Below are 25639 nucleotides of genomic sequence, written 5' to 3'. Positions count from 1 at the left end.
CAATTGGGGAAACCGGCCGCAATGTTCCGGGTGGCACATTCTAATTAACCGATCACTGCCTGTAGATGGCACGAGTGCTCTTCTCTCCGGTGATGTGCGTTAACTCTTTCCTCGGCAACCCTGGCAGATCTACCAGTGTCTCACTGTAAATGCTGGGGGGGAAAAAAAGTAACATCCATCGAGTTCCTTCAACCCCCATCTTCATTGCTTTCCCGTCTCATCACCCCACGAAGCTGCATCTTGAACTGCGCCAGCCTACCTGTGTATTAATTATCGCTCAGGACTCCTGTAGATGATCACTGGGGGTCTATTACCCAGCCAGGGGCAGCACTGATAGCTTTTCTCTTCCCGATCTCCCTTTTTTGTCTCTCTCTCACCCCCCCCCACCCCGCCTCTCCTCCCATTCAGACAGCAGTGGGCTTTCGGTACCGTGTTACATTGTAGCATTGTGCAAGCTGCAGTGTGTAGCGATAGAAGGTCCGTGTTATTGTTTTTGCGCTCCGGAGAGATCGCTCGCAGATTAATGATCGCGTCTAGGTCTGAACCCCCTGCTCTCCACCACTAAATCGGGAGCGTGATAGGTTTGGCCGGGGAGGGGAATGTAGGGGAAGAAACAATCGCTAGTATCTTAAGACTTGATGCCCCTGTTGGAGAGATGGTTGAGTCCTCATCAAGGTTGCTGTGGTATCCCAGAAACACCATTCACTCTTAGCAGCGACCGCGCAACAACTCACTGCGCCTGGCCAAGGAGAAAAAGAGGGGATCAGGATCCACAGGATATTATTATGAAAGCGATCTACAAAGGGGGGACCTGGAATCCAGAGCCAGCTCACTTCTGCAAAAAGGGATCTTCTAAATGTGGACTTCTGGACTCCCCATGTCTAAGGAAAATGGGAATTCAAAGTGGATTAACATTGTGCTACCTGTTTTTTATACTGATGGTTACATGTGTGAAAGGTAAGGAATCCCAGCCATCCTCTGATCCTATCTACAATCATTCTGCATATGAGAATGGGGGCATTTTTTTCTTTCTTTCTTTTTTTTTGGCTTTTGCTTTTTTTTTTTTTGGAGGGGGGGTTAGATTTTCTTTAAGTTCTCAGCCTTGGTTCCAATGCAGATCTGTCTGGATAATAAGGAGGAAGGATGGATTTAGAGGCTGTTGAAATTATAGACGCATTTGCTTTTCCCAGCCTTGGTGTTCAATGCAGTGATTGAGCTGAGTCTAGATAAATATTCTTGCAGTATGCTCAGATACGTGAGTTGCTTCATAGAGGCTGCAAGTGGCAGCTATAGCCAGCCTTGCAAAATTGTCTTAATCATATATATATATATATATATATATATATATATATTAAGCAACTGAGACTGAGCATGATAGGATTAGCTTTTTTTCCATTAAACACTTTCATATAGGAGCTTTGAGATTGTTAGAAGGGTGATCTATCTGTTGGCATTAACCCTTTCTCATAAAAGACAAAGTTGCAAAGGTCTACATGAAATAGATTTCCAATAGGAACATGCATGTGGGAGACAGTGTGCTCTGTGATTGAGCTTGTGATTACTGATATTAACATATATATATATATATATATATATATATATATATATATATATATATATATATATATATATAGAGGATGGATAGAGGATGTAGTGTATAACAGTATATATATATATATATATATATATATATATATATATATATATATATATATATACAGCATAGGTGGATATATATTTAGAAAGGAATGATGAGAGTGTAGCTGGTTTAAGATGAATCTGTGGATACAGGTGCTTACAAATGTCATGTGTATGTCACCCATTCCATACATGTAGTTCAGAAAAGGGTGTTAAAGCCTTTTCTTAAAGATGTGCTCTGAATGTTAAAAAAAAATGATCAATGCTTACTCTGGGTATTAGCAGAGTATCTGGAAAATGTGCTTTATATATAAACTGTACACCCTCTGTATAATAATGTGTGTGTGTGTGTATATATATATATATATATATAATTTCCTTATACATATCATTGTCACTAGGCTATATTGATCTCTCTGTAATGCATGCAGACTGGTTTTCTGCTTCAGCTATTACATTATGTATGGGGAGGCTAGAAAAAAAAAAACCACCTAACTTAATTCTATACTGTTATTTTTTCCTCCCCTAAACTGTATTGTGTCTCTTCCTGAAACAGTTTATTCTAAATCCTGCATCTGGTTATTCCCACACAGAAAGCAAAGCCATTTACATGCTATGGAAATGATAATTCATGTTTCTCTGGTTGTGGTTTACTTCCATTGGATGCTATCTTGACATTATATCTGATGATAGGTAGCATGCCTAGAATTTTAATCTGCATCCTAATTACAAGAAGCTTTTAAATGCAGGTTTAATAAAAAAAAAATGCTCAATAACCTTACATGTTCTAAATCAGATTACTTCCATTGCAAGAATTGAAATCAATAATTGAATTCAATATTTATTTTAGAATTTTTATGCATCAATTAAAAAAAAACAAATGAAATAAATGTGATAGACATAGCATCTTGTATGTATTTTAAGAATTTAATTAATTTAGGATATGAAAAAATAAATTGGCATTTTGGTGATAATTGGTAGAATTGAAATATTTAGGGAAATCTCTACTTTTTTTCTTGATGTAAGGATATGGTTATAATAGATGATTATACAGCTGCTCTGTGATTTGGAGACACATGGAGGCAGTGTCCTCCAGAACAGCAATGAGGAGATGCTTTTTTCAAAATGTAAAATATTAGCTTTGGGTCAAGGGAAGTTGTGATGAAACCTGTTGATTAAAATAAATATTGATTTTATTCCTAGAGCCTATCAGAATGTCATCATTTCAACTTTATATATATATATATATATATATATATATATATATATATATATATATATATATATATATATATATATATATATATATATAATGTATAATAACAAATTGTCAATATGTTTTATATTGATCAAGGGACATCTAAAATAGCAGATGTGTCACAGAGCGTTGTGAATGATCAATAATCACTCAGACATCAGGAAACTGCTACTTTGGTGGAGCTGTCCAGGTGCTGAAATACCTAAAGCCAACACTGGGGTAGAAAGCAGGGAAGGGGGGAGCTTTGAGTCAGAAGACAGGTGGGAAGGAGTGATCCAACAGATCTGTAGTGTGAATTAAACATGGAAATTAGATCCCTGTGGGTAGTGGTAAGTGGAGTGAGCTGTACAGCTGGAGATGGGGTACAAATCATGGAAACAGGACTTTATAAGGATTGTAAGAATGAAAAAAGGGAACATAGAGGATCCTTAAGTGAACCATATATTTCACCCCTTGAACCAATGAAACACAGAACACACACACACACACACATATATATATATATAGCTATATAAATGGATAGCTAGATAGACAAATAAGAATGAGGAACTGATAGATGTAAAATAAATGCAGAAAGAAAAAGATGTAAAATAAAGACAATAAAGAGGGAGAAATGGAGAAAATAATAATAATGCATGGTAAATGCTATATATATAATTTAATTTATTATATATATATATATATATATATATATATTTTATAATATATATATATATATATATATATATATATATATATATATTGCATATCTCTTATTTTCTTCTTTTTTTTGTTACAGTTTAATTATTACGGGTACTGTCTTTTGATGTTCTAATGCCATCTAGCATATTGTAGATTGGTGGTGTCCAAATAATTGAGAAAGTGAATATGAAAGTGGGAAATTCAGATCCTTCTTTTCAGTTTATTAATTAATTCCCATGACGCTTCTCTCTTCTAGAATAGATTGTTTGATAATTTGGCACTTCTCCCCTGCAGCAATGTACTGGTTAAAATTAATAAGGGTAATGCATAAAAGGCATTCTTGCTGTGATAAGCTTCACTTTTTTTTTTAATCTAAGAGTATTGTGGAACTTCTTATTGGAAAATGGTCCCTACTAGTGGAGAAGTTAAATGAGGAAGGATTGCGCTGTGTATCAATAAATGAAAAATAGCATCTTTTCTCCTATAAGGAGACCAACTAAAGCAAAATATATATTTTATGCATTTATTTTATGCAATATATTTCTATATCTGATATCTGTATGTATATATATATATATCTGTATTTATATATTTATATATATATATATATATATATATATATATATATATAGCAATCTCGTATGTATGTGGTATACATATGGTGTGTATATATATACAGTACATACATGTGCGACTGTTTAAATTGATAGAGTGAAAGGTGGTTGATGGCAGAATTAAATTGGATACTTTTATGCAAGGTATTCTCTAGAGATTTCTTCTTACTAGAGTAGATGACTCAAGGTCATGTTATAAGAAGATTAGAAGAAGGTAGGCTTCATTTTGAACAATGAAAAAAAAATCCTGAGCGTAGGAGAGAAAAGATTTGCAATACACCAAAAGAAGGTGTATTTTTTGGAAAACGATAGATATTTATAAGAGACAATTTGGGTAATTTCTGAAAGTATGTTCAGCAGATGATAGGCCCAATGCCTAACATTACATTCATGAATGTGTATATAAAATTACCAACCTTTATATCGATTTCTGTCATGTGATAACGGCAAGTTTAGATGTGCTAGGTATTTTTTATTTTTTTGCAGCAAATAATGTATAATTATAGATGAGATGTGCAATTTTTGGCACGTCTGTAGGAAAATTTGGTTTCAAAGACATTAATACAGTTGTAGTTTCCATTTCTTTCCTCCATTTTTGTTGATATCTTTACAAATCACCAGCATTATTTTCTTATGTATTTTTATTTATGAAGCCATGTATGTCCTTGGTATTTGAAAATACGTCAATCGTTAATGTCGGTATTGGCAAAGCAATAAAAGTTCACACTATATGACTGTAAGCTCGGCCATGGTCCCTCATATCTGTCAAAAGGTTTTTAATCCTATTAAGGTATATTGAAAAAATGGAGCGGTTTTCTCAGATGAGTTCATTTATTTCATCTTCTTCCAGACTTACCAAATATCACAATGTAGACAAAACACAGTGAAGAAGGAATGAAAAAAATTAAGAGATAAGTAGATAAATGAATGTGAGAAAAGGCCCCAAAAATGCCTTGAAACCAGCCATGTCTTCTGTGGCATATGGCTATCCTATCATGCCATAGCAACCAATAGAATGATGCCATCATTAAGATAGCATTTCCCAACATGTTCTCCTTATCATAACTGGTTTCAAGACTAAACCACCCAGTCATATAGTCTGTAAAGACTCAGACCTTAATCAGTCCTTGATCTCGTCATAGATTCAAGATAGCTTTATGCCCATGCATGTTTACATTCCCTCACTGTATTAGCCTTTCATTCATTTCATCTAAACATTGACCCTATGACCTCTTGTTGTAACATTTCTCCTCCTTCGAAATAAATTTCCCTCCTGGACTTCAGTATTGAAATGTTCCTATTGTATCTACTCTCACCCTCCAAGCTATACATATTAAGATCCCTTAGTCTTTCCTTAGTCTTTCCCAATAAAAGACTGGCTAATAACAAGGGCAATTATTGAGCGTTTCACATAGAAACCTTATACCGGACAGGGGATGTCTGGATGGGGTCTCTATACAGCTTTCGATGCCGGAATTTAAAATGAAAGAGTCGTTTCTTTAAATCACTCCTAAACGGTACAGTTTTACGCAGCCATACTGTGAAATTTAATATAGTGCACAAATCACTAAATAACTCATGGTTAGTGGTTTATTTGGCCATCCATTATGATCACTGGTTCCAGATCTGACTGTTCCCAGGCTTTGAGTCATAAACAGCACATCAGAGATTGCAGGACCACAGCATTTCCCAGCTACATTCAATTAGGAATGAAAACTGTATCACTATTTTCTATCTTTAAATGTTCCATTACTGGCTAGGAGAATCCTACAGTTTTTTTATCGCAGGCAGTAGGGAGAGGTTCCATTCGGAGTGTATTAATTCACAGCTGGAGTCACGAGAATCAATATTGACCCCTTCCATCCATTCAGCTTCCCTAATTGTTTCCTTGTTCAACAAACACAACATGTTGTGTTTTACATTCATAAAATACCCTGATTTAGCTTTTTAGTGTCCGTTTTAATTGGCAGGACCACACTTCGATGTTTTAGAAGTGAAATATGTACAAAAGCATCCCGCTGCTCACCTTTCTCCTTACCTAATAGAATAAGCCTGTATTCACTGAAAAGATCTTAATGATCAACGTCACAATATATTGCGATGAACCTTTCTCTTATACCGGAAAGAAAAATGCAAAAACAAATGACATCACTAAAAAAACTACAAAACTAGAGGACAAGAGGGGAAAAAATATTTGATCTATTTGCAAAACTTTAAATTCACTTTTCTGTGTTTTTTTGAATATATATCAACTGAAAATCCATCATTACTATGATGCTAACAGTTACCAAGCAGTATCTTCAGACCTCTCAACCATTGACCCCAGTAGGATGCCTGGTTACTCTATGGAGAGCTGCTCATTAAAATTTGCCTAACAGAAAAAGAAAACCAATTTATTTCTAATATGAAATGAGACATTTCTCCTAAATTGGACATTTTTCTAGCTGGAGTGGTGCTCTTGGAACGCGAAACCCCCGTACTTACATGAAAACCACTTGAATACCTGTAATTATGACATAAGGATCAGCTCATGTACTGGGAATTGAACAATGTGCCACAATCTATATATGTTAATATATATATATATATATATATATATATATATATTTTAATTGCTCATATCTGTAGACTGTTGAATGCTTAGAACGTTACGGTTCAGATGTAAGCACGCCTTATTACAATAAGTCCAGTTTGGAATGCTTGGGACTGTATCAATTAAATATTAATGAACATTTTCAAGCTTAATTTAAAGAAACATCCCTATGTATGCAGTTAAAAATCATGGCACGTCTCAACAATAAAATACAAATGGGATTCTATTAGTGCTTGCAGGGTTTTTTTGTTTTGTTTTTTTTTTTTTAATAAAATACAGCTCATGTAAGATGTGACCTTTCGGAAATGTTCTTTTTTATATATACACATATATTTGTAATATCAAGTAGCTCCAATAGAGTCTGTTTCATTCTGTGTTGAGCAAATATTTTTTGTTATTTGTGTCTAATTTAGCAGTTAGCATGAAAATATCAGAGTGGCATTTTTTTTGCCGTGCTAGACGATGCCTTACTTTTCTTCTGTTGAAATATTTTGCTTGTTGTAAAATAATTCTGATTTGTTTGACTTGTTAAAGGATATAACATTGTAACCGCTCAGTAGATGGGGTTCATAGTTTTCACTGCGGAATACAGTATAATCTAATGAAATAAGTGAATAAACCACATCTAAGAAGTCATATACATGTACATGCAAATCAATGCGTGCAGAAAATACTGTCATCATATGGTGATGTGTCACATAACCATGGCTTATTATATATATATATATATATATATATATATATATATATATGGCTGACACCCTTAACCATACAAAGCAGATTTTTCTTAATTTTCCCTTAAACAAGCAATGGTGGCTCTTGAATTAGCACAAGTCTGAATGGCCAACAGTGGTAGACCCATCTGCATTCAAGTAAAGAGCTCTTTAATCCATGTACTGGAAGCAGGATTTTTTTTACCCTAAGTGTATCCTAAATACACTATATGGACAAAAGTATTGGGACACACCTGTTGTAAAATCAAGCACCTAGCCATTCACTCTGCATTTACAAACATTTGTGAAAAAATAAGTCCCCCTTATCTTGCTGTAGCGTACAATGCTATGCCTCCAGCTTTGTGGGAACAGTTTGGGGAAGACCCTTTTCTATTCCGGCATGACTGTCCCCCAGAGCATAAAGCAAGGCCCATTAAGACATGGTTGGAAGAGTTTGCTGTGGAAGAACTTGATTGGCTGCACAGAGCGCTGACCTCAACCTCATCGAACACCTTTGCAATGAACTAGAATGGAGATTGCGAGTCAGGTCTTCTCATTCAATAGGTGCCTGACCTCACAAATGCTCTACTGGGACAAAATCTTGAATATAGTAGCATCTCAACAACTTGTCGGTCTTGGTGATTTTTTGTGGGCCATGTTGATGGTTTGGTTGCTTTTTAGTAAATTAAAAGTTTTGCATATAGAACTCAAGAAGCTCCCTAACCCAAGGCTCAAAAAACCCTAGATGCTTGGTCACCAGGTAACTAGGACTTTCTTACTGACAACTAGGGGTTCATCTGCTCAACATCGATTGGCTCTATATGGAACTAGTTCATATGTCCAGCAGCCCGCTTGATAAAAACGCAATTTCAGGTGACCTGTGCCACGGCAGCTCCTGGCCCCAGCATTTTATGTCTGGCTCCTGATTGATGTTTTATGTTTTTTTTTAATCCTACTTAACATTGGGTGGAACTTGTTTAAAAACAATTATAGTGAGCATCAATCATCTACATAAGTATTTCTTCTACATCTGTTTGTGATGGCTTTGGTCTGCATATGTATTTTCCAATTCAAATTTAAATGATAGAAATGATAGAAATGATATGCCTATTCCATAGCTTTTCTATATGCGTGTATTGTTTATGAGAGGATCTCCTAAATACTGATATGTTTTAGTAACTGCTGACAGATGGACACCGCTCTTGGACACTCTAGACACATATGCCCATAGGGAAATCTGTATTTTATTGAAGGAAACATGTTAAAACCAAATGCTTCCATTATATCTCTCCAGGGACATCACGGGACCTTAACTACATCAGAATAGCACATTTTCAACCACATGGTCATTCATACGCAAATGCATGGGATTAAATGTGATCCATCACATAGTACACCCTACATGTCCACATACTCATATTGATGTGACTAATTGCTTACTAACCCCTCAGTTAAGTAATTGATTACACAGGTAGACAATAAAGTCTGAAAACATTGATTATTTTACTGGATATCTTTAAGCTCCAATGAGCAGCTACTTCTTTTAAAGGTAATGTGTTAAAATACCCTCAGATCCTTATAATACTTGGTTATTTAAGACCTACTCATGCGTGTTTACCATATAACTTAACCATTATGTTTACGCCAAGCTAATTAGGAAAACAGTTGCATTAAGGTCAGTTACAAGACACCTTTCACCATCTATACCCGGGTTAGGTTTGGACATGGCATTGTCTAGAAAGACACTGGACTATGTGGAATATGAAACACCCCCCCCCCAATCAAGTTTTAAAAAATGCAGTTTTTCGCCTTTAGCTGTTGGAACATATTGTTTTTGGGAAGTCCCTGAGACCATAAGGTAGATTCTGGGTAGATTCTGGGCAAACCTGCAGGACCCCTTTCGCAGTGTGCATGAAGAGACTTGTTCTTAGACACACCTAATCATGTCTATAAGGAATAAAGCTTTAAGTTATCTAAAGTCATACATAATATCTCTTCTTCTGATTAAGACCTGAGTGTTACATCAGGAGAAATGGGCTGACTGGATGGGCCGAATGGTTCTTATCTGCAATCAAATTCTATGTTTGACGTAGTTATCATGACAGTACTCATTGAACCTTGTGGGCTTTAAGTCCTCTTCACGTGGAACATTAAGTCTGTACCAGTCAAGATGTCTTTATTGGCTCCTACTTTTTTAAGTAAATATAGTATTCTTGTATAGCATCTTCACATTTCATTAATGGCATGGGAATTCAGGATATCTCAGAAATTCATAATCTAGAAAGCATTATATTCAGAGGAACAATGGAATATATCACTTGGAATTATGCGTTCGATTTTACATTTGAGAAATGTATTTGTTCCATTAATGAGCGCAGATAAGAAGAAAAATAGCATAACATGTGATAAGCGAAACATCACAAATAAGGAAATGACTATTGGGACACAAACAATAAATATACAGCTTTCTATACATAGATCTCACAGCGACAAAATTACGCAATAAAAGCAAGGAGGGAGCCGTAAATACTATATAAATGAATCAGGTGAAAAGATGTGAAGCCACCAGAGAGAGAGATAAATAAATGGGGAGACGGCTTGAAATAAGTTAATAGGCAAGGATCTAAAACTGAAAAAGTATGGCACAATGAGGAGTTGGGAAAGATCCGAAGTCTATGAAGCAGAAGAAGCATGAAGAAGAAAATATGGAGCCTAAACTATATCTGAAATAACCAAGAACTTTAAACAATGATTCTAAGACCTTTTACTGTAAAATGTTAAATCATACTGGCCGTGCTTCTGAAACAAAGGTAAATATTAATTCAACATTACTCACATCTGCTAAATATTTAATATCAGCTATAATTATGATAGCATTAGTGACAATAAACCTGGTTTGTGCAGACAAAGAACAGATTCATAGTAATTGCAACAAAGATTGTGTTGTTTCCTAGCCCCAAAATGACATTTTCGTAGAGGGTTAGCGCAGATGCAGTTTAGCATGAAGAGACATGAAGATCGTGGAGATTATAATAATATTAATAAAAATATCATCTTTTTTTCATTCTATAGGCAGGGATGCAGTGCCTATGAGGCTGTTTACGCATCTTAAGTTAGCACAATAATTTTTGGAACGTCTCTGTATTGTTTAGTTTCAAACAGAAGAGATAAAGGTGAGCACAGCAAGGAACTCAATATCAAGGTAGGTTAATTAAAGCATAGAGTAGACCAGAGCTTGATACGGAAACAAGCTTAGAGTAAATGGGTCAAGGCAAATACCATATCTACTTCAAGTCTGAATGTTTGGCTGCTTGCAGGTAGTCCGGGTAAGAAAATCAAGGCAATCCTCATGTTAAGTGCAGACCACAAAAAAGCAATTGGATCCATAGAGAGAACAAAAATTTGGGTGGGGAGGCAGATTTTGGAAGATACAAAAACACCTTACATGTTCCAAGCTGCTAAACAGCTCTTAACCCCCACCACATTTTCTATCCTATTTATGGATTTTATAAGTTTTTTGTGGTCTGCACTTTATATGAGAATTGCTTTGACTTCCTTACCCCAAACTACCTGCAAGCAGCCAAACATCCAGACTTGAAGTAGCTATTAAAGTGGAGGAGATGCCGACTGGCGCTCTAGCCAGACGGGGGGTAAGAAACTTGGATTATAAATAATTACTACTTTATACCAACTGATTGTTGCATCAAGAGTGAGGACACAGCTGGACAACTGCCCTAAACCTCTGACCATTTGCCTAATGATTACGCAATCACCGTTTTGTGGATGTTCTATAATTTCCCAAAATTATATATAACTCCAATTTTCACATTTTGATTTAATTTTGTAAAATGTATCAAATGATAAGTAACAAATTGCTCGGTTGAAGCACAGTTGTTCTTTGCTGTCATTGGCCTCATTTAAACCTAGTAAAATAGACATATTTAACGTAAAATTTAACCAAACTGTATACTTTAAATTAAAGAGGATTATGTAAATTTACAACAGGGATCCTTTTGCAACTTTCATCTTTTCGGGTTATCAAATATTCAAGACAATGTGTTCTATGAATTAGGTTAAAACTATCAAATCTGTATTTAGCACTGGGAAGAAAAAACTCAAACTAGGCTTGCAATATTAACACTTTTTTTTATACTTAATATCAAAGCCATCTATTTTTAACTATGTCTTTTTGTATGCTCATGGACATGAAGATAATTTAGCCTTGGAAGCTAGTACAAAAATATTATCATAAGTTATAATGCAACTTCGGCAAAGATTATATATTAACTTAAAAGCTGAATGTTTTAAATGTAGTTTTAATGGGTTTTAAGAAATATTGATGCTATATTGAATATCTTTAAGGTTCGTTTAATGCAGAATGCTGATGAAGAAATTTGGGGGTTGATTTACAATGGGGTCATGGATGGAAAAATGGGGTGCAATACAGCTGTTGTCTCATACTATAAATGATTTAGTGAAGTTGGGTGGGTAACAAGGTTCAACTTTATTCCTAGCAGTATTTTGGGGTTCTAATGCCGGATTCCGCAATATGATGTCACATTCCAGCACCCTAAAAAATCAGGTGATGTCCAGAGCATAGCTGGACCTTAAACGGATCCCTATGGCTCCATGGGACTCAGGCGGCACGTTGGCAAGGGCAGCAATTTCTCTCCTACTCCAATTTATCTCCTGTAATATTGGGATCACAAGCTTAGCAGAGCTGCTGGCCAAGCTTTTTTGTTTTAGAGAAAATGGAGGGAGACTTTGTTTCCTGGAGCAGGCACCACAGGACAGCCGCCCCCCCCCAGGACAGTTGAGCCCCTTACAGGTGTAGCAGTTGTACCCCCCTGATGGCAGCCCTGTGTAAGAGAGCATGAGAGAGTGATTTTTTTTAACCATGATATAGCATAATGGATGTGGCCATGGTTTTTTTTTTATATAAAAATACAATAATATGAAGCGCACTATAATAAAATGTGTTAGTTATGCTAAAAGTAAAGTATTTGGGAAATGGAAGCTCCAAGGCACTTTGACACACGTCCCACAATGTGTAGATATATCTGTTTTACCTTTTTAAGTCTATTTAATGTTTTTTTTAATAACCAGAAGCTTTAGTGATCAGGAGTCCTTAGTTCGCTCTTCTTAAAACTTCTTTGCTCCTTCCTAAAGTATCCAGGAATAGAATCGGGCCCGTTCCCAATGATGGATTTACCTTCAGCGCTTCCTTAGGCCTAACCCAGGGCAGTAACGTCTACCGTCCCCTCAGTCCCACTGTCCTTCTGGGCGCATCCCATTCGGTAGCGGCATTGAAGGGATGCTGAGGCACCCTGTTATGCAGCAGAGGGGCCTTATCGGCTTAGGCCAGAGTACGTCACACTTTGTCGTCTGTCCACCAATGGTTTCAATAACATGAATGTCCCTACAGTCATACAGCAATACTCATTTTTTCAGACGTCAGTAAAGCGAACAGTTTCCCTCGCTCATTCTCATCAAGTCAATGTGTTGCTTCTAGTGTGGAAGTAAACAGACATTGGGAATGAGTTTTCCCATGAGCAGCAAGGTATTAAAACTCTATTGTAAGGCTGATCAGATGTATAGTCTTCAGAACCCAAATATAACTGAAAAAATCGTATTATTGTACAAAAACAAATATTTTATGTTGAACGAGAATGTTAATACTATAAAATATATATTATTTTGTCACTTTCCTTGACCATACATTTCTTCCCCTCTTATGTTTCTCCATAACTTTTAAGGCATAACTGTTAAAACTGAATTTCTGTGTTATTATATTACATTTCTTATTCAAAACGCTCTTCTAAGAAATGTTAATTATTCTTCCAGATTTAGGTCTTTTAGTTATTTTGACTAAAAATCAATTTGGTGAAATCATTTTATTTCAAAACGTGACAAAATAGAGAAAAAAGTGAAAAAAAAAGAATCATACTAATGCGATATACTGCAGCAGGTGAAACATTTCAATGAATTCAATATCTTCCATTCCATTCCTGTTCTGTTTATTAATACTTTTAGTCCCGTAGGTTTTAGTGTTAAGTAGCAAGCAAACAAAACGATAACTTGATCCTTAAAGATCCAAAGATTTACATTTCTAGAACTGGGTAAACTATAAAGCAATTAAAATACTTTTAATTTAAGTATTTTTTTCTACATAGCTTCATGATTATAAAATATAATGATTGAGGGCAAAAATATGTGGAGATGTATAATTTTTGTTGGTGACACACGCTTAAGCTCATGGAGAGGAACAATTTTTCTATGTTTGCATTTCGTTATTTTAATAATAATAAACGTACGATATATCGAGCTGTTATAGACTTTGAGCTGTGGAATTTAACATATTAGATGATGTTCTACTACTAACAATATTTTAGCATTAGATCAGAACTTGTCTATGACCTCATACCACAGGACAGTAGTATTGCCCATAGCCGTTAAATGGCTATCTCCAGCCATTTGGGGTTAGTCTTCAACTGATACAATTATTATGACAACGGGAAATGAAGAGCTGTATCATTGATAGTACAGATTTATTACCCCATCCCATTGGACACAAAAGTGGACCTGAGACCCAACTCCCTACCATAGAAAGACCAGAAGACTTTCCACAAATTCAACATGGACCACCATCAACCCAATATAACCACTGGCTGTAGCCTTCAATCCCACGTCATTGGTAGAATGTGTAAAATATTTGTGATTCATGTGAATATTATTTTAGTCCCAACCATGAAGTTTTACATCAGTACATTGTGTGCTTTGTATACAACTACTGATGTAATTAGGATAAGGCAGTTTGTATTCATGGGGAGGAAAACGCAATCTTCAATAACAAAGTCGTTTTCAAAGAACTAAACAAACTTAGATGAGAAGAGGGAATCGGATAAAAAGGAGGACAGTGCAAGGTGAATACAGAATAAGGTTACGGATATTTTATCTATGTTTACACCTTTTGAAAGTGACATTTAAAATCAGACAAGGACTAAGCCAAATGTGTAGTACAATTTAAAACAAAGAAGCGTTCGTAGCAAATACATTCATAACATTTAGCATCCCTATAATAAATAATAACGCTAATGTTCCGGGACATGAAAAGGAATTGGAAGTTCAATTCACATGCTCCAAGGTGAAGGTAACTCAATGCCGTCGTTTAAAAATTGCAAATCGTAATAAATAAATAAATAAATAAATAAAATGTAACTACAAAGGCAGCGATTTGAGCACATATTGAATTGATGAATTAAAGGGAAAAAATTGTAAAGTACAATTGCAGCGATGGATAAAACATTTTACAAAGAAAACGTTTGGAATGTGACAGCGAAGCCAAAACGTTGATCTAAAAAATAAAAAGCTCACAATCACGCCAGAAAAAGTAGCCCACCCCGCGTCTAAATATTTGTTGGGCCACGGGGTGATATCACATAAGCAACAGTAGTATCTATAACAGCTGCTGTTCTGTTGATACGATATGTTGCTCACTGTTTAGAATAGAGTCCTTTTTATACGTGTGACACCTATCACCAGGAGAGGGCTGGGACCTTCTGGCCCAGGGACAGGTATATATGAGTGGCCCTTAGGCCTATCTGCCGCAATAGCACACAATCACACTGACACATATACACCCCCTCTCACACACAATTATATTAACATATACACACTCACTCTAAAACGGACTTATACTAAAACATACATAGTCCATCACACATCATTGTACAAATCACATCTCACAACTTACGCTGCATACCTTTATCTTGCTTGGAACTTTTATTTACAGATTCTCAGGTCAAAGTTGGCCTGGCCCAATTAGAAGAATTTTGGACTGGCCCCGCAGGCAATTGCTGTTGGACCAGCCCACCCCTGGACATCAGCCCCATTCATTCTCACACCCATCATAGCTCTCTCTAAGACCAAGGGCCTGTGGATATAACCCCATCTCCTGGCACTCACTACTAGAGTGGAGCCTCATAAATAAGCTGGAAATAGAGATCAGAACCACATTTAAAATTGGAACATTTATATAAATTTGTACTGATGTAAAACTAAGTAAAAGACCTAAACATACAATAACAAATTATGTAAAAAGGTTTAACCCAAAAAGGCAAAACCGATAAGGCTAATGGCTGTTGGTTATTTTGGTTCCATGTCTAAAAATATTTAATTTGAGAAAACTAAATAACATAGTATGTATAATAAATGGATTTTTTTCATAAAGAATACATTTACATATGTTACACTTGATTAAGTGGCCTATATATTAGCCCTACCTATATAGAGATGTGTCTTTATGCTCAGGGTGTCTGAAGGCAGTAATGCATGTCGAGGACATGGTCACATTCTAGAGAATGCGCCAACATTCTGATGTAAACACTTTACAAGGAAATTCTTTTAGAATGCGTGGGTGACAATAAGAGTACATTAATCTACTCTATACATCCGCACAACAATAAAACACAATCTGTAATAATGTAGTACAATAGACTATTATTTCTTAGCATCCTTGACAACTCCTGCTTCTCAAAACCATGCTGATGGAAATCCATTTTGGTGCCTTTACTGACCAAATGGCTTCCTATCACATAACTAACTCTGACACCAACATTTACATTTTTCAGAGATTCAGATTCAGTCATGATTGCTTTTAGTGAAAGACTCAACGTAGAAAATGTAATTGTTTCTATGTAAAAAATTACAATAGAATGCGCCTTCTTCCTCATTCTAACTCAAAAGAAAATATGGAGGTCCCCAAAGGGTCTTTTTGCACGGTGTCCTATCTGGTCTAGGGCTGGTCCTGCCATTAAATATTGCATTTTAGCTCTATACTCTAAGTCATTGCTATGGTGTGCCTATACGGGATTAACATAGGGGGATCGGCACCATTGGGTATACAGAAATGAGGCTTCCTCCTAAAAGACCACAAAAATTAAGGCTACCAGGCCCAGGATCCATGAGTTTAGGTTAAGTCATTATTTTTCTTTCATAAATGAACCCTGTGTGATGCCTGTACCTAAAAGGTTTTGTCGGGTGCTATTTTTGAGGGCTCAATTAAAAATGTTATGAACCATATTTCTTTTTTTAAGTGCCCATAATGCGTTTTTGATGCCGGCGTTTAGAATAGGCAAAGAGAAACAAAATAAGTTAGAAAACTAGACAACCACAGACACTCTGGCATAAAATGAACATTGTGTTCTGTAATTTTAGTGTTAATTACTCATGTTATTATAACTCTGTATATGCATAATTGCAGCTCCATTAAGAACAGCAGTGCCCTTTGATGTCATAACTATTATCTTGATAATGACTTAAATTGTCAAGGAAGCAAATTAAAAGAGATGGATAAATAGAATATGTGACTGGCAGCTGTAGCGTCTCCATTGACATTGACAGATACATTGTCTGCTTACTTGACAAATGTTGCATGAAATAAAAAAGTCCACATTTGGAAGAAAATTCCACGGGAAAATGTTTGTAGAAGGGATACACAAACAATAAAAAAGTTTTAAGTAGATTAAAGTTGAATTGTCACATTTGAGATTAAACCACAATTTAATCCAGTTTGGAAAAAACATTTGTCACTCATGTTTTATTTGGTATAATTTATAATTATTCGGTTTACGATATTCCGATTTATATTTTTCAGATCTGATGTCCAATGAAACATAATGTGGTGCTTTATGCAAATGTCTCTGCATTTCCCATGGTGCCTCATAGTGTTAATGTCTGCCAGGTAGGAATTTGTTTTACGCATAAGCCAGTAGCGCCAGACAGGGCCAGACTAGGGATGGCAAGCAGGACCTGGCACTTTAAGGCCATGGGGTGCCAGGTGGATATGATAGGCTACACTTATTGCTTTTATGCTCACGCAGCATGCGACCGGGCATATCCAGCCAGTGGCCGCACACAGCAGCACCTGATCTGCAATGTTGGCCATTGTCCCAACAGGCATTTGTACGGTGGCACCAGATATTGGTTACATTTTCTCAAATGTTTTATAATAATAAGACTGGAAAGGAAAACATAAATTGTGACGGGATGAAAAGGTGCATAAGGAAGAGCCAACTCATCCATTATCAAAGAAGAAATTCATTAGAAGCTTAGGAAAACTGCTCCCAGTGAATTTCTTCCCATAGAAGGGTTAGATACTGCATAGTTAATTCATGAGATTCTAGGGGCGATTTCCTAAAGACCTTATTGCAATTGTTAATATTATTATTATTATTAATAATAATAATTTACCTAGAGCCATCATATGCTGCTTGCTTACAGTGGATGAACAGGACATAGCAAACGCTACAAAACATTTGTGTGAGGATCTTCCTTTTGGTGGCACTTGATTATCTTGGAGGGGGGGTTGAGTTGTCTTGTTGCCCCCTCAGATCCACCCCTGCTGTGTTTTCTGCTTATGATTAAGATGTTGTTTAGGACACTCAGCTAGTCAATGAATACAATAGACACACAGACATATTCCTTCCAGGCACACCAAATACTCTAAAGGTGGCCTCCACTATTCAGTTGAAAAACAAAAATCTGGGGCTCGGGCAAGTCCCTCTAGTGGGTATAACATAAATAATAGTAATAATTAAGCTTTGTGCCATCTTTTTTTGTTTATTAGTTTTTGTTTGACCATTAAAGTATTGACAACATCAGCTGTGATAAACAAACACAAAAAGGAAAAACAGAAAACAAAAAAAAAATTGGTCATAAAGGGGATAATGTAATTAATTGACGATCAGACCAGGACTATCATTTTGGCTATTGTTCTGGGCTGATTTTGCATTGCAACAAAATAAAATAGAATGACATCAAATAATTAATAAAACATATTTCTCCTTCTTTTAGAGGAATGATGGACTCACAAATACATCTTGTACATTATTTTATTTAATCCTTTCTAAAAAATAAAATTTGAAATATACTACTTATATTTGTGTTTGAGATAGAAAGAAATACAGAAGACTTCGATGTCCGTGGCCTGGAAGTTTCTATATAAGCCAAGCCTGAAATCCAAATAGCATATCACTAATATTTTTTACTGAGAAAAACATTCTATGAATGGTTCTTATAAAAAAACTAATTCTCAAAATGCAATACTAGTTAGGAAAGCACCAACTAGAACAGGGGTGTCCAACCTGCGGCCCTATATAGTATATCAAAATAGTATATTCACAAAATCAGGGAAATGACAAAATTATATGAAATAAAAACTATTTTAAATTCTTTGACTACACAAAAGTTGATTGTAAAGTGATACATCGCTAATACTAATAATGGCTAAACGGCAATAAAAAGCAATGGCTCCTAGCGTGCCCAGAGGTGCGCAAGAAAATGTAAAGGAAGGCATGGTGCACCCCTCTGACACTGATGTTGTTGCGCAGAAATGACGTAAATAGTTATTTTTAGGGTTTCTGAGCAGATATACTGCAGTAGAACCTATTCATGCAGTTTTCAAAGAGTCTAGTGCATGTTTTCCATGAGTATATAATCCTATTTAATACCCATTATTATTGAAACACAAGTACAAAAGTGTTCCAGATCATATTTAGATTTTATTTCGCAGACTGGCAATTGAAAGAAGAGAAAGGTATAGCCATTGAAATAAGCACTTTTACTTAAAGCTGTTCGTTTATTTCTAGGACATGTTATTGTGTGTGTTTATATACTTCAATATTGTCATGCATTACTTGGGAGTGCAAACATAAGTGGACTCCCACTCGAACAATATGAAAAGTGCTTTGTAGAGAATCAAGACCTATCAGGGCTATCAGGAAACTCAAGCCAAAGTTTCCCGGGTATGTTACAGTTTCTTCTTCTAAAAGCAATGGAGAGAATAACAGACTGGATTGTAATATTGGCCTGGTCTCTTGCTCCTAGCAAATTTTTTATGTATTATTTCTTTCTTTCTTTAAACAGGCTGGTTGAAAAAAAGCCACACAATATCCATTGTACAGTGCTGCAGAGTATGATGGTCAGATAATAATAATAATTCTTCCTACAGGCTAATGCATCTCCTTGTAGACATGTGCAAATGGTCCAAAAATGATTTTTAGGTACCCTGCCCAAATGCTTTGGCCAAAAATTCAGGGGCATTTTTAATTTGCGAACGAAATTTGTTGCCTGGTACCAACATTCACTGTCACTCTCTCACACTCTCACTCAGTCTCTGATACTCTAATTCTAGTTCACTCTGTCTCTCATGCTCTCTAAATGTTCTCCTTCTATGTCAATTGGAGAATCGGGAAGAGGACATCACCGGACACGGCACCATATTGACCTCAGTTCAAGTTAGGGCAAAATGACAGTGCTTTAGGTGATGTCCTCTCCCCCGATTGGTGGATCTGGGAGAGGAAGTTACCAAACGTGGGGCTATATTGCCCTCAGTTCAAGTTAGGGCAAAATGATGGCACTTTTGTTGATGTCCTCTCCCCCAATTGGAGTATCGGTGAGAGGATGTCACTGCATTCACCATCATATTGAAGGAAGATAGAAGATAGCAGATTAAAGATTGAAGATAGCAGAGAGAAGAGAAGAGAGAAAAAAAAGGTAGAAGACAAAAGGTAGAAGATGATGAAGTAGATGCGGAAGTGGCTGGCTGGAGCGAAAGTGGTTGGCAGAGGAAGTGAGGGAAGTTTAAGAGAGCATGAGAAAAAGAGAGAACGATAATGAGAGTGTGAGTGAATGTGAGTCCACAAATTCCGGACAAAATTTCAGAGCTTTTTGCTTCATTTTTGTATGATTCGTGGGGGTCCAGCCTTGTTTTCGTCGCTTTGTACAAATCGCCAAATTTACCAACATTTGGTAAATTTGCCATCTGTACAAATCTGAATGCACAAGTCTAGCTCATTGTCCAGTCATCCCTGAGAAATCTCCGAAATATTGGCTACCAGTCACTAGTATCTAGTTACCTCATGGATTCAGAATTATGCTTTTAATAAATGCCCAAAACTGTACAATGTAATACATTTTTCCCAAGTAACCCTTGAAAAATATGTATTACTTTGTGTCTAGAAAACGAACTGAATAAACACAATAATGACCCACTAGCACTACAGTTGTGTTATAAATGTTTTATTAGTTTCTGAAATCTTTATTAAAAATGCAGGGTCTTTTTAATGTTTTATACATAATAATCTTACAGTATGTTCTATGAAAACACTGTCAGCATTAGCAAGCTATTTAAACAAGTGTGTTATTAATATCACTGCAGACATTAGGCCTTTGGTTATGTGTTACAACGACTTTTTTAACTTTAGGTCAATGGATTTTAGTCGGCGTGTCCTTAAATAAATTATCTGGCCTGCCGTTTTTGTTATCAGACATGCCTCACAAGTTGCACGTCTACCGCACGGAAACAACCTCTAATAATTTGAGTATGACTTTGTTTATTATACTTAAATAGCTAAAATACATAAAAGAAAAGGAGTGAACATTACAGGGGGATCTGACACGTCTAGTATTTTGATCTTATTAAACTTTCACTACTTACTTTATAGAGTATTTTGCAGTTTTGCAAGATATTAGATTTGCTTTTGTTCTGCTTCAAACAAAACATAAAGAAGCTCTGCATCTCTCAAGCAGTCTGTTTGACGCTGACGGGTATAAACTGCCATGCTGAGGTGGAATAAATACATTGGAAGGAATTCAATTGTAAATTAGCTCAAGATGAGGTACGGTAAATTTTGGGATGAATGGTTCCTTGACCCCTTAATGACAAAGCCCGTACATGTACAGGCTCAAAATGCATTGTTTTCAATGGGATTAAGGACCGCCCATTGTCCTTAAGGGGTTAATATCGCACATCTCAACAATCCTTATTTTCACTCAACAGTGCAGTATGATTTTCAGGGCTGTCCCACGTAGATGCCCCATTGTGCTGCTTTGTCACACAAATTAAGACCATGGCACATTTGAGGAGAACCTCCGATCTCCCCTGACCTCCCAGGCAGGTGAAAAAGAATGGCGTTCTGTGTTGTTTCAGAATAGACTTCCATTGCAGCTACCACATGGCCACCATGTATCGCTCCCCACCTCGAGCCAAAACGTTTGTGGGCCGGTGGTATGTTTAATGCTGTGATTTAAAAAGGTTGGAAATAATTTTGGTGAATAGCCTGTTCCCTTAAATTAGTGAAAGTTACCTCCTTCCGCTGCCACCATAATTTATCTAGAAAGCTGGGTAGGTTTCAATTAGTAGTTTAAAGGTAGTTTCCTTCCATTAATCTCCAGTAATTATTGCTCAACTAGAAACATTGTATTTGTGTGAATTTTTCATGCTATTTTATTATTCTAAAATAATTATGTATAATTATAAAATATAATATTTTTTTTATTTTTTTTTTGCACTTTATTTATTATCCACATTTTTATATGTTATATTCATACCTGAAAACTCTCCGGGGGAACGCCCACTGACTTTGATTGGCTGTCAATGGGACCTCCTAGCGATGTCAGCAGGACCGCCCACTGATATAAGTAGTGTATTGAAGGAAATATTATACACAATATGTAGCCATTCCGCTACATATATGTAGTGTATTGAAGGAAATATTATACACAATATGTAGCCATTCCGCTAGAACCATAATACTGAATGAAAGACACTGGTGGAAACTAAAAACAGTACTCCATTTTTAGGTGGATCTACTGTATCATCAGTAAATAAATCTTTACTGCAAATGTATTTACAAATATTTTCTATAGATTTGGGTTTTTGCACCATATAATACTTTCCAATGTGTTTTATCATAATCATGTGGTACTGAACACTAAGCTAACTTTGCCATCATTACTATTATTATCAAATTATTACAATCATTATTATTTTCAGATGGACAACATTATGACTTGTTGTTTTTTCTGTCCTACCCTTACGAAAAAAATACTGCAGTTTTTCTGAAGTAATACTGCTGTTTTTTGGACATGAAAAAACTGCAATACTGCACTTTTACTGCATTTGTACTTCACTGTACTGCAGTTATTTTTGTACGGAAGTACAAATGCAATAAAGCTGCAGTATATTGAAGGACAACTGTAGGTTTGCAATATAAAAAAAAACTGCAGTAATACTGCAGTAAAAGTGCAATATTGCAGTTTTTTCATGTCCAAAAAACTGCAGTATTACTTCAGGAAAACTGCAGTATTTTTTTGTAAGGGTAACAGTCAGTTTTGATACTAATGGGACTATGGGAAAGTCTCAGCTTGAGGGCCCACAACAGGTTGTCTTCTGGGTTCCTCCAAGTTTCCCCCTCTTAACCACTATGTTGCATACCGTCTTTCTTCTTCCTCTTCAATCATTCTGCCATTTCTTTCCTCTTGGCGTAGAATAAATAAGAACTCTGTGGCTGATCCTTTTCCCCTGCCCAAGAGACAGCCCTATTTCAACAGGCCTTCATGCTGAAATAAAGATGTTCCTAGCGTATAAATGAGAGGAGATGTGAGGAATAGTAATGTCTTCATTTTATAAACAGTTTTGTGATAAGATTTTCGGAATGTTGCAGTCCTAGCAATATGTAGATCTATAAATAGAGGCTCATAAGGCTGTGCGAAGAGTGATAACATCAAATCCGAGTCAGAAGCAGGTACAGGGTGCTAATTCCATCTATACGTACCATCATGGAGAAAATGGAGGTTTAGGTATCAGGTTCTGGTGACGCTTTTATAAATCACCTCCATACTGTTTACAAACTAGATTTAAACAAATAATATATGGAATAAAAAATGTTTTTTTAAAAAAAAATATTTTAGATTTAGATGGCAAAAAAACTTTGACCCAATAAGTGTAAATATTAAATAATAATATTGAAGGATTATATTTCCAGTATTATATCACTGACATTTTTTAGTTTTTGTAATAAAAGTACGAAACACAGAACCAATTTCAGACTTATTTCAAGTGGAAAATGAGATGCTAATTAAATGAACGTAGCAGCAATAGGATGATTTAGACAATTGAAACCCCCGACTGTGAAAAAATTAACATTCAGCTCGATAATCCAGATTTAAATAAGTTATAATGATTTCATCTGAATCACACACTTGAAATATTTTTTTTTAACAAAATTATTATACTGATGCTACCATAGAAAGTAAAGAAAACTGGAAAGGGGAGAATAGACTTCAATAGTGAATTCATTGGTTATTATGGAATTTATGTATACTTTTGGAAAACTTTATTATTTTAGACGAATAGTTTTGCCAATGGTGTTATCACATTTTAAATTAGCATGTTTTTGGATAGCATGCGTCTTTTGTGGAGTGTAGTTAGACTGGGGGGGGCATACACCTGCCATCCCTATATAACCCCAGCACAGTGCTTATTTGTTAAGCTGTATACCTGTGTGTTACCTGCCCTGAGTACTGTGGACTATACTTGTTTCCTGACCCTTGCATTGAACCCATTTCTGATTGTTAGCTGCCTGCCCCGACCTTTGGCCTGTGACCCGTTTCCGATTGCTATCCGCCTGCCCCGACCTTTGGACCGTGACCCCGACTTCTCTTCTGGATTTGCCCCTTTGTACTGCCGCCTGGACATTACCATTTGCTTCCTGCGCTACGCTCCGTAAGCCAGCCTGACAAATAGCTCGTGGGGGAAAGGGAACATATATGCCACAGGACAATCCCATCGAGATTGTGTTCCTCATCATTTGTCAACAGAAGTGCCATGGAATACCAAAAAAAGGCCAAAAAAATGAAGATGGGCCTCAAATCTAACATTAATCTAGAGCTACTATGAAAATCAGTTGGAAATGTAAACATTTTATGCATATGTTATAGATTTTTTTTAGTGTATCTCCTGTTGAGGGTAAGTTATGCTTGAGTAGACACCATTCCTCTCCTCCAGACATGGCTTGTACAGATTACTCAAGCTCTACTGAGTGGTAGCCCAAGGGCTAAAAGTGTCTCGCAAGCTACCTTGGAGACACCAGTAATATTTAGCATTTGTTAGTAAGTGTGATTATTTGTATCAAGATACCTAACCATAGGACTTGTGTACAGGGGTTGATGTAAAAATAATTTTCACGGCACATACTCTACAGTTGCAAAAAACAACACAGACAGCCAGTACATTCACTATCGTGTCTCAAAAATGCAATAGATCTGAACACAAAATCCAATGAAATGTTATTTAAATGCTGGAAAATCCGGCTTTTTTTTCTAGAAAAAGATAATGAGAAATTGAAATAAGTTGAACAGTTAGTTACTTGATCAGGAATTATTTGTATATAACGCTCAGTTCTAAAAAAAATCAAATTAGTTGTTGGAACAATTGAAATAAATTCAAATGAATAAACCTATAGCTGGGGGGTGAAGGAGTTTTATGCAGCAACTACAAGTATAATGCATATTTCCATTTAAATATTATATTTAATACGTGTTTAATTTTTTTTTACACAATGAAAAACTTAAGCAACTGTCTTCCTTTGATGATATTAACAGAATCACGTGTTCTCACATTCTGAGTGATGTACATACTAATAAAGTTGGACATTCTAATGTATGTAGCATACAAACTGGAGTATACAATGGCATCATCTGCTCCATTAATGGTCTGCAGTGGTAGAGGTTAAAGGGACGCTTTAATGTTCCTGACAGCCCCACTAAAGGATAAGGCATGTTAAACTGTACTTTAATATGCGTTCTTCAAAAGAATAAGACACTTGCCTAAGGTGAAAGCTGGGGTTGTTGGTTCCCTTGTACAGACAACATTTCTTGTTCTGGACTGCCCTTGTGGACATGACTGATATGTCGGTGGAGATTTTTCTCATAAAACTTGAGATGCTCACATTGGGCTGGCTGTCTCTTCTCAGTTGAGATGTTCTCTAACCTGTTTGTATCTCATTCATATTACAAAAATCTTGTTTTTAATAGGACCATATGTGGGATTGCTAGATTCTCTATCTGTTGTGGTTTATATAATAGGCCACCACGAAACGCAAGCTGATAATGTTACATTAGATACGTTGAGGCTGGCCATGTGTTAAAAAGTGGGACTCTAGACAGTAGTGTCCCAGCGGCACATCGTGTCTTGCATTGTGCGACCGCACCTAGATATGTGCAGCTGAACATTGCGTGTTTGTAAAAATTAAACATGGGGACAGGCATATCCAGCCTTAGGTCACATGTATGACATTTG

The 25639-nt window shown here is 36.1% G+C and overlaps 1 protein-coding gene across 1 annotated transcript in view; it reads left to right on the top strand.

Annotated features, from left to right (window-relative positions):
• Window positions 1–508: 508 nt before the first annotated feature.
• CSMD3 (CUB and Sushi multiple domains 3) overlaps window positions 509–25639 on the top strand; it is a 445444-nt gene continuing 420313 nt past the window's right edge. The window contains exon 1 of the mRNA XM_053466566.1: window positions 509–957. Within this exon, the coding sequence (XP_053322541.1) occupies window positions 639–957 (319 nt within the window). The 5' untranslated portion in view covers window positions 509–638. The remainder of the gene's footprint in view (window positions 958–25639) is intronic.

The sequence above is a fragment of the Spea bombifrons genome, chromosome 5, assembly GCF_027358695.1.
Source record: "Spea bombifrons isolate aSpeBom1 chromosome 5, aSpeBom1.2.pri, whole genome shotgun sequence".
NCBI classification, from domain to species: domain Eukaryota; kingdom Metazoa; phylum Chordata; class Amphibia; order Anura; family Pelobatidae; genus Spea; species Spea bombifrons.
Note: the sequence above shows the minus strand (reverse complement) of the source record. Positions and strands in the feature narration are given on the sequence as shown.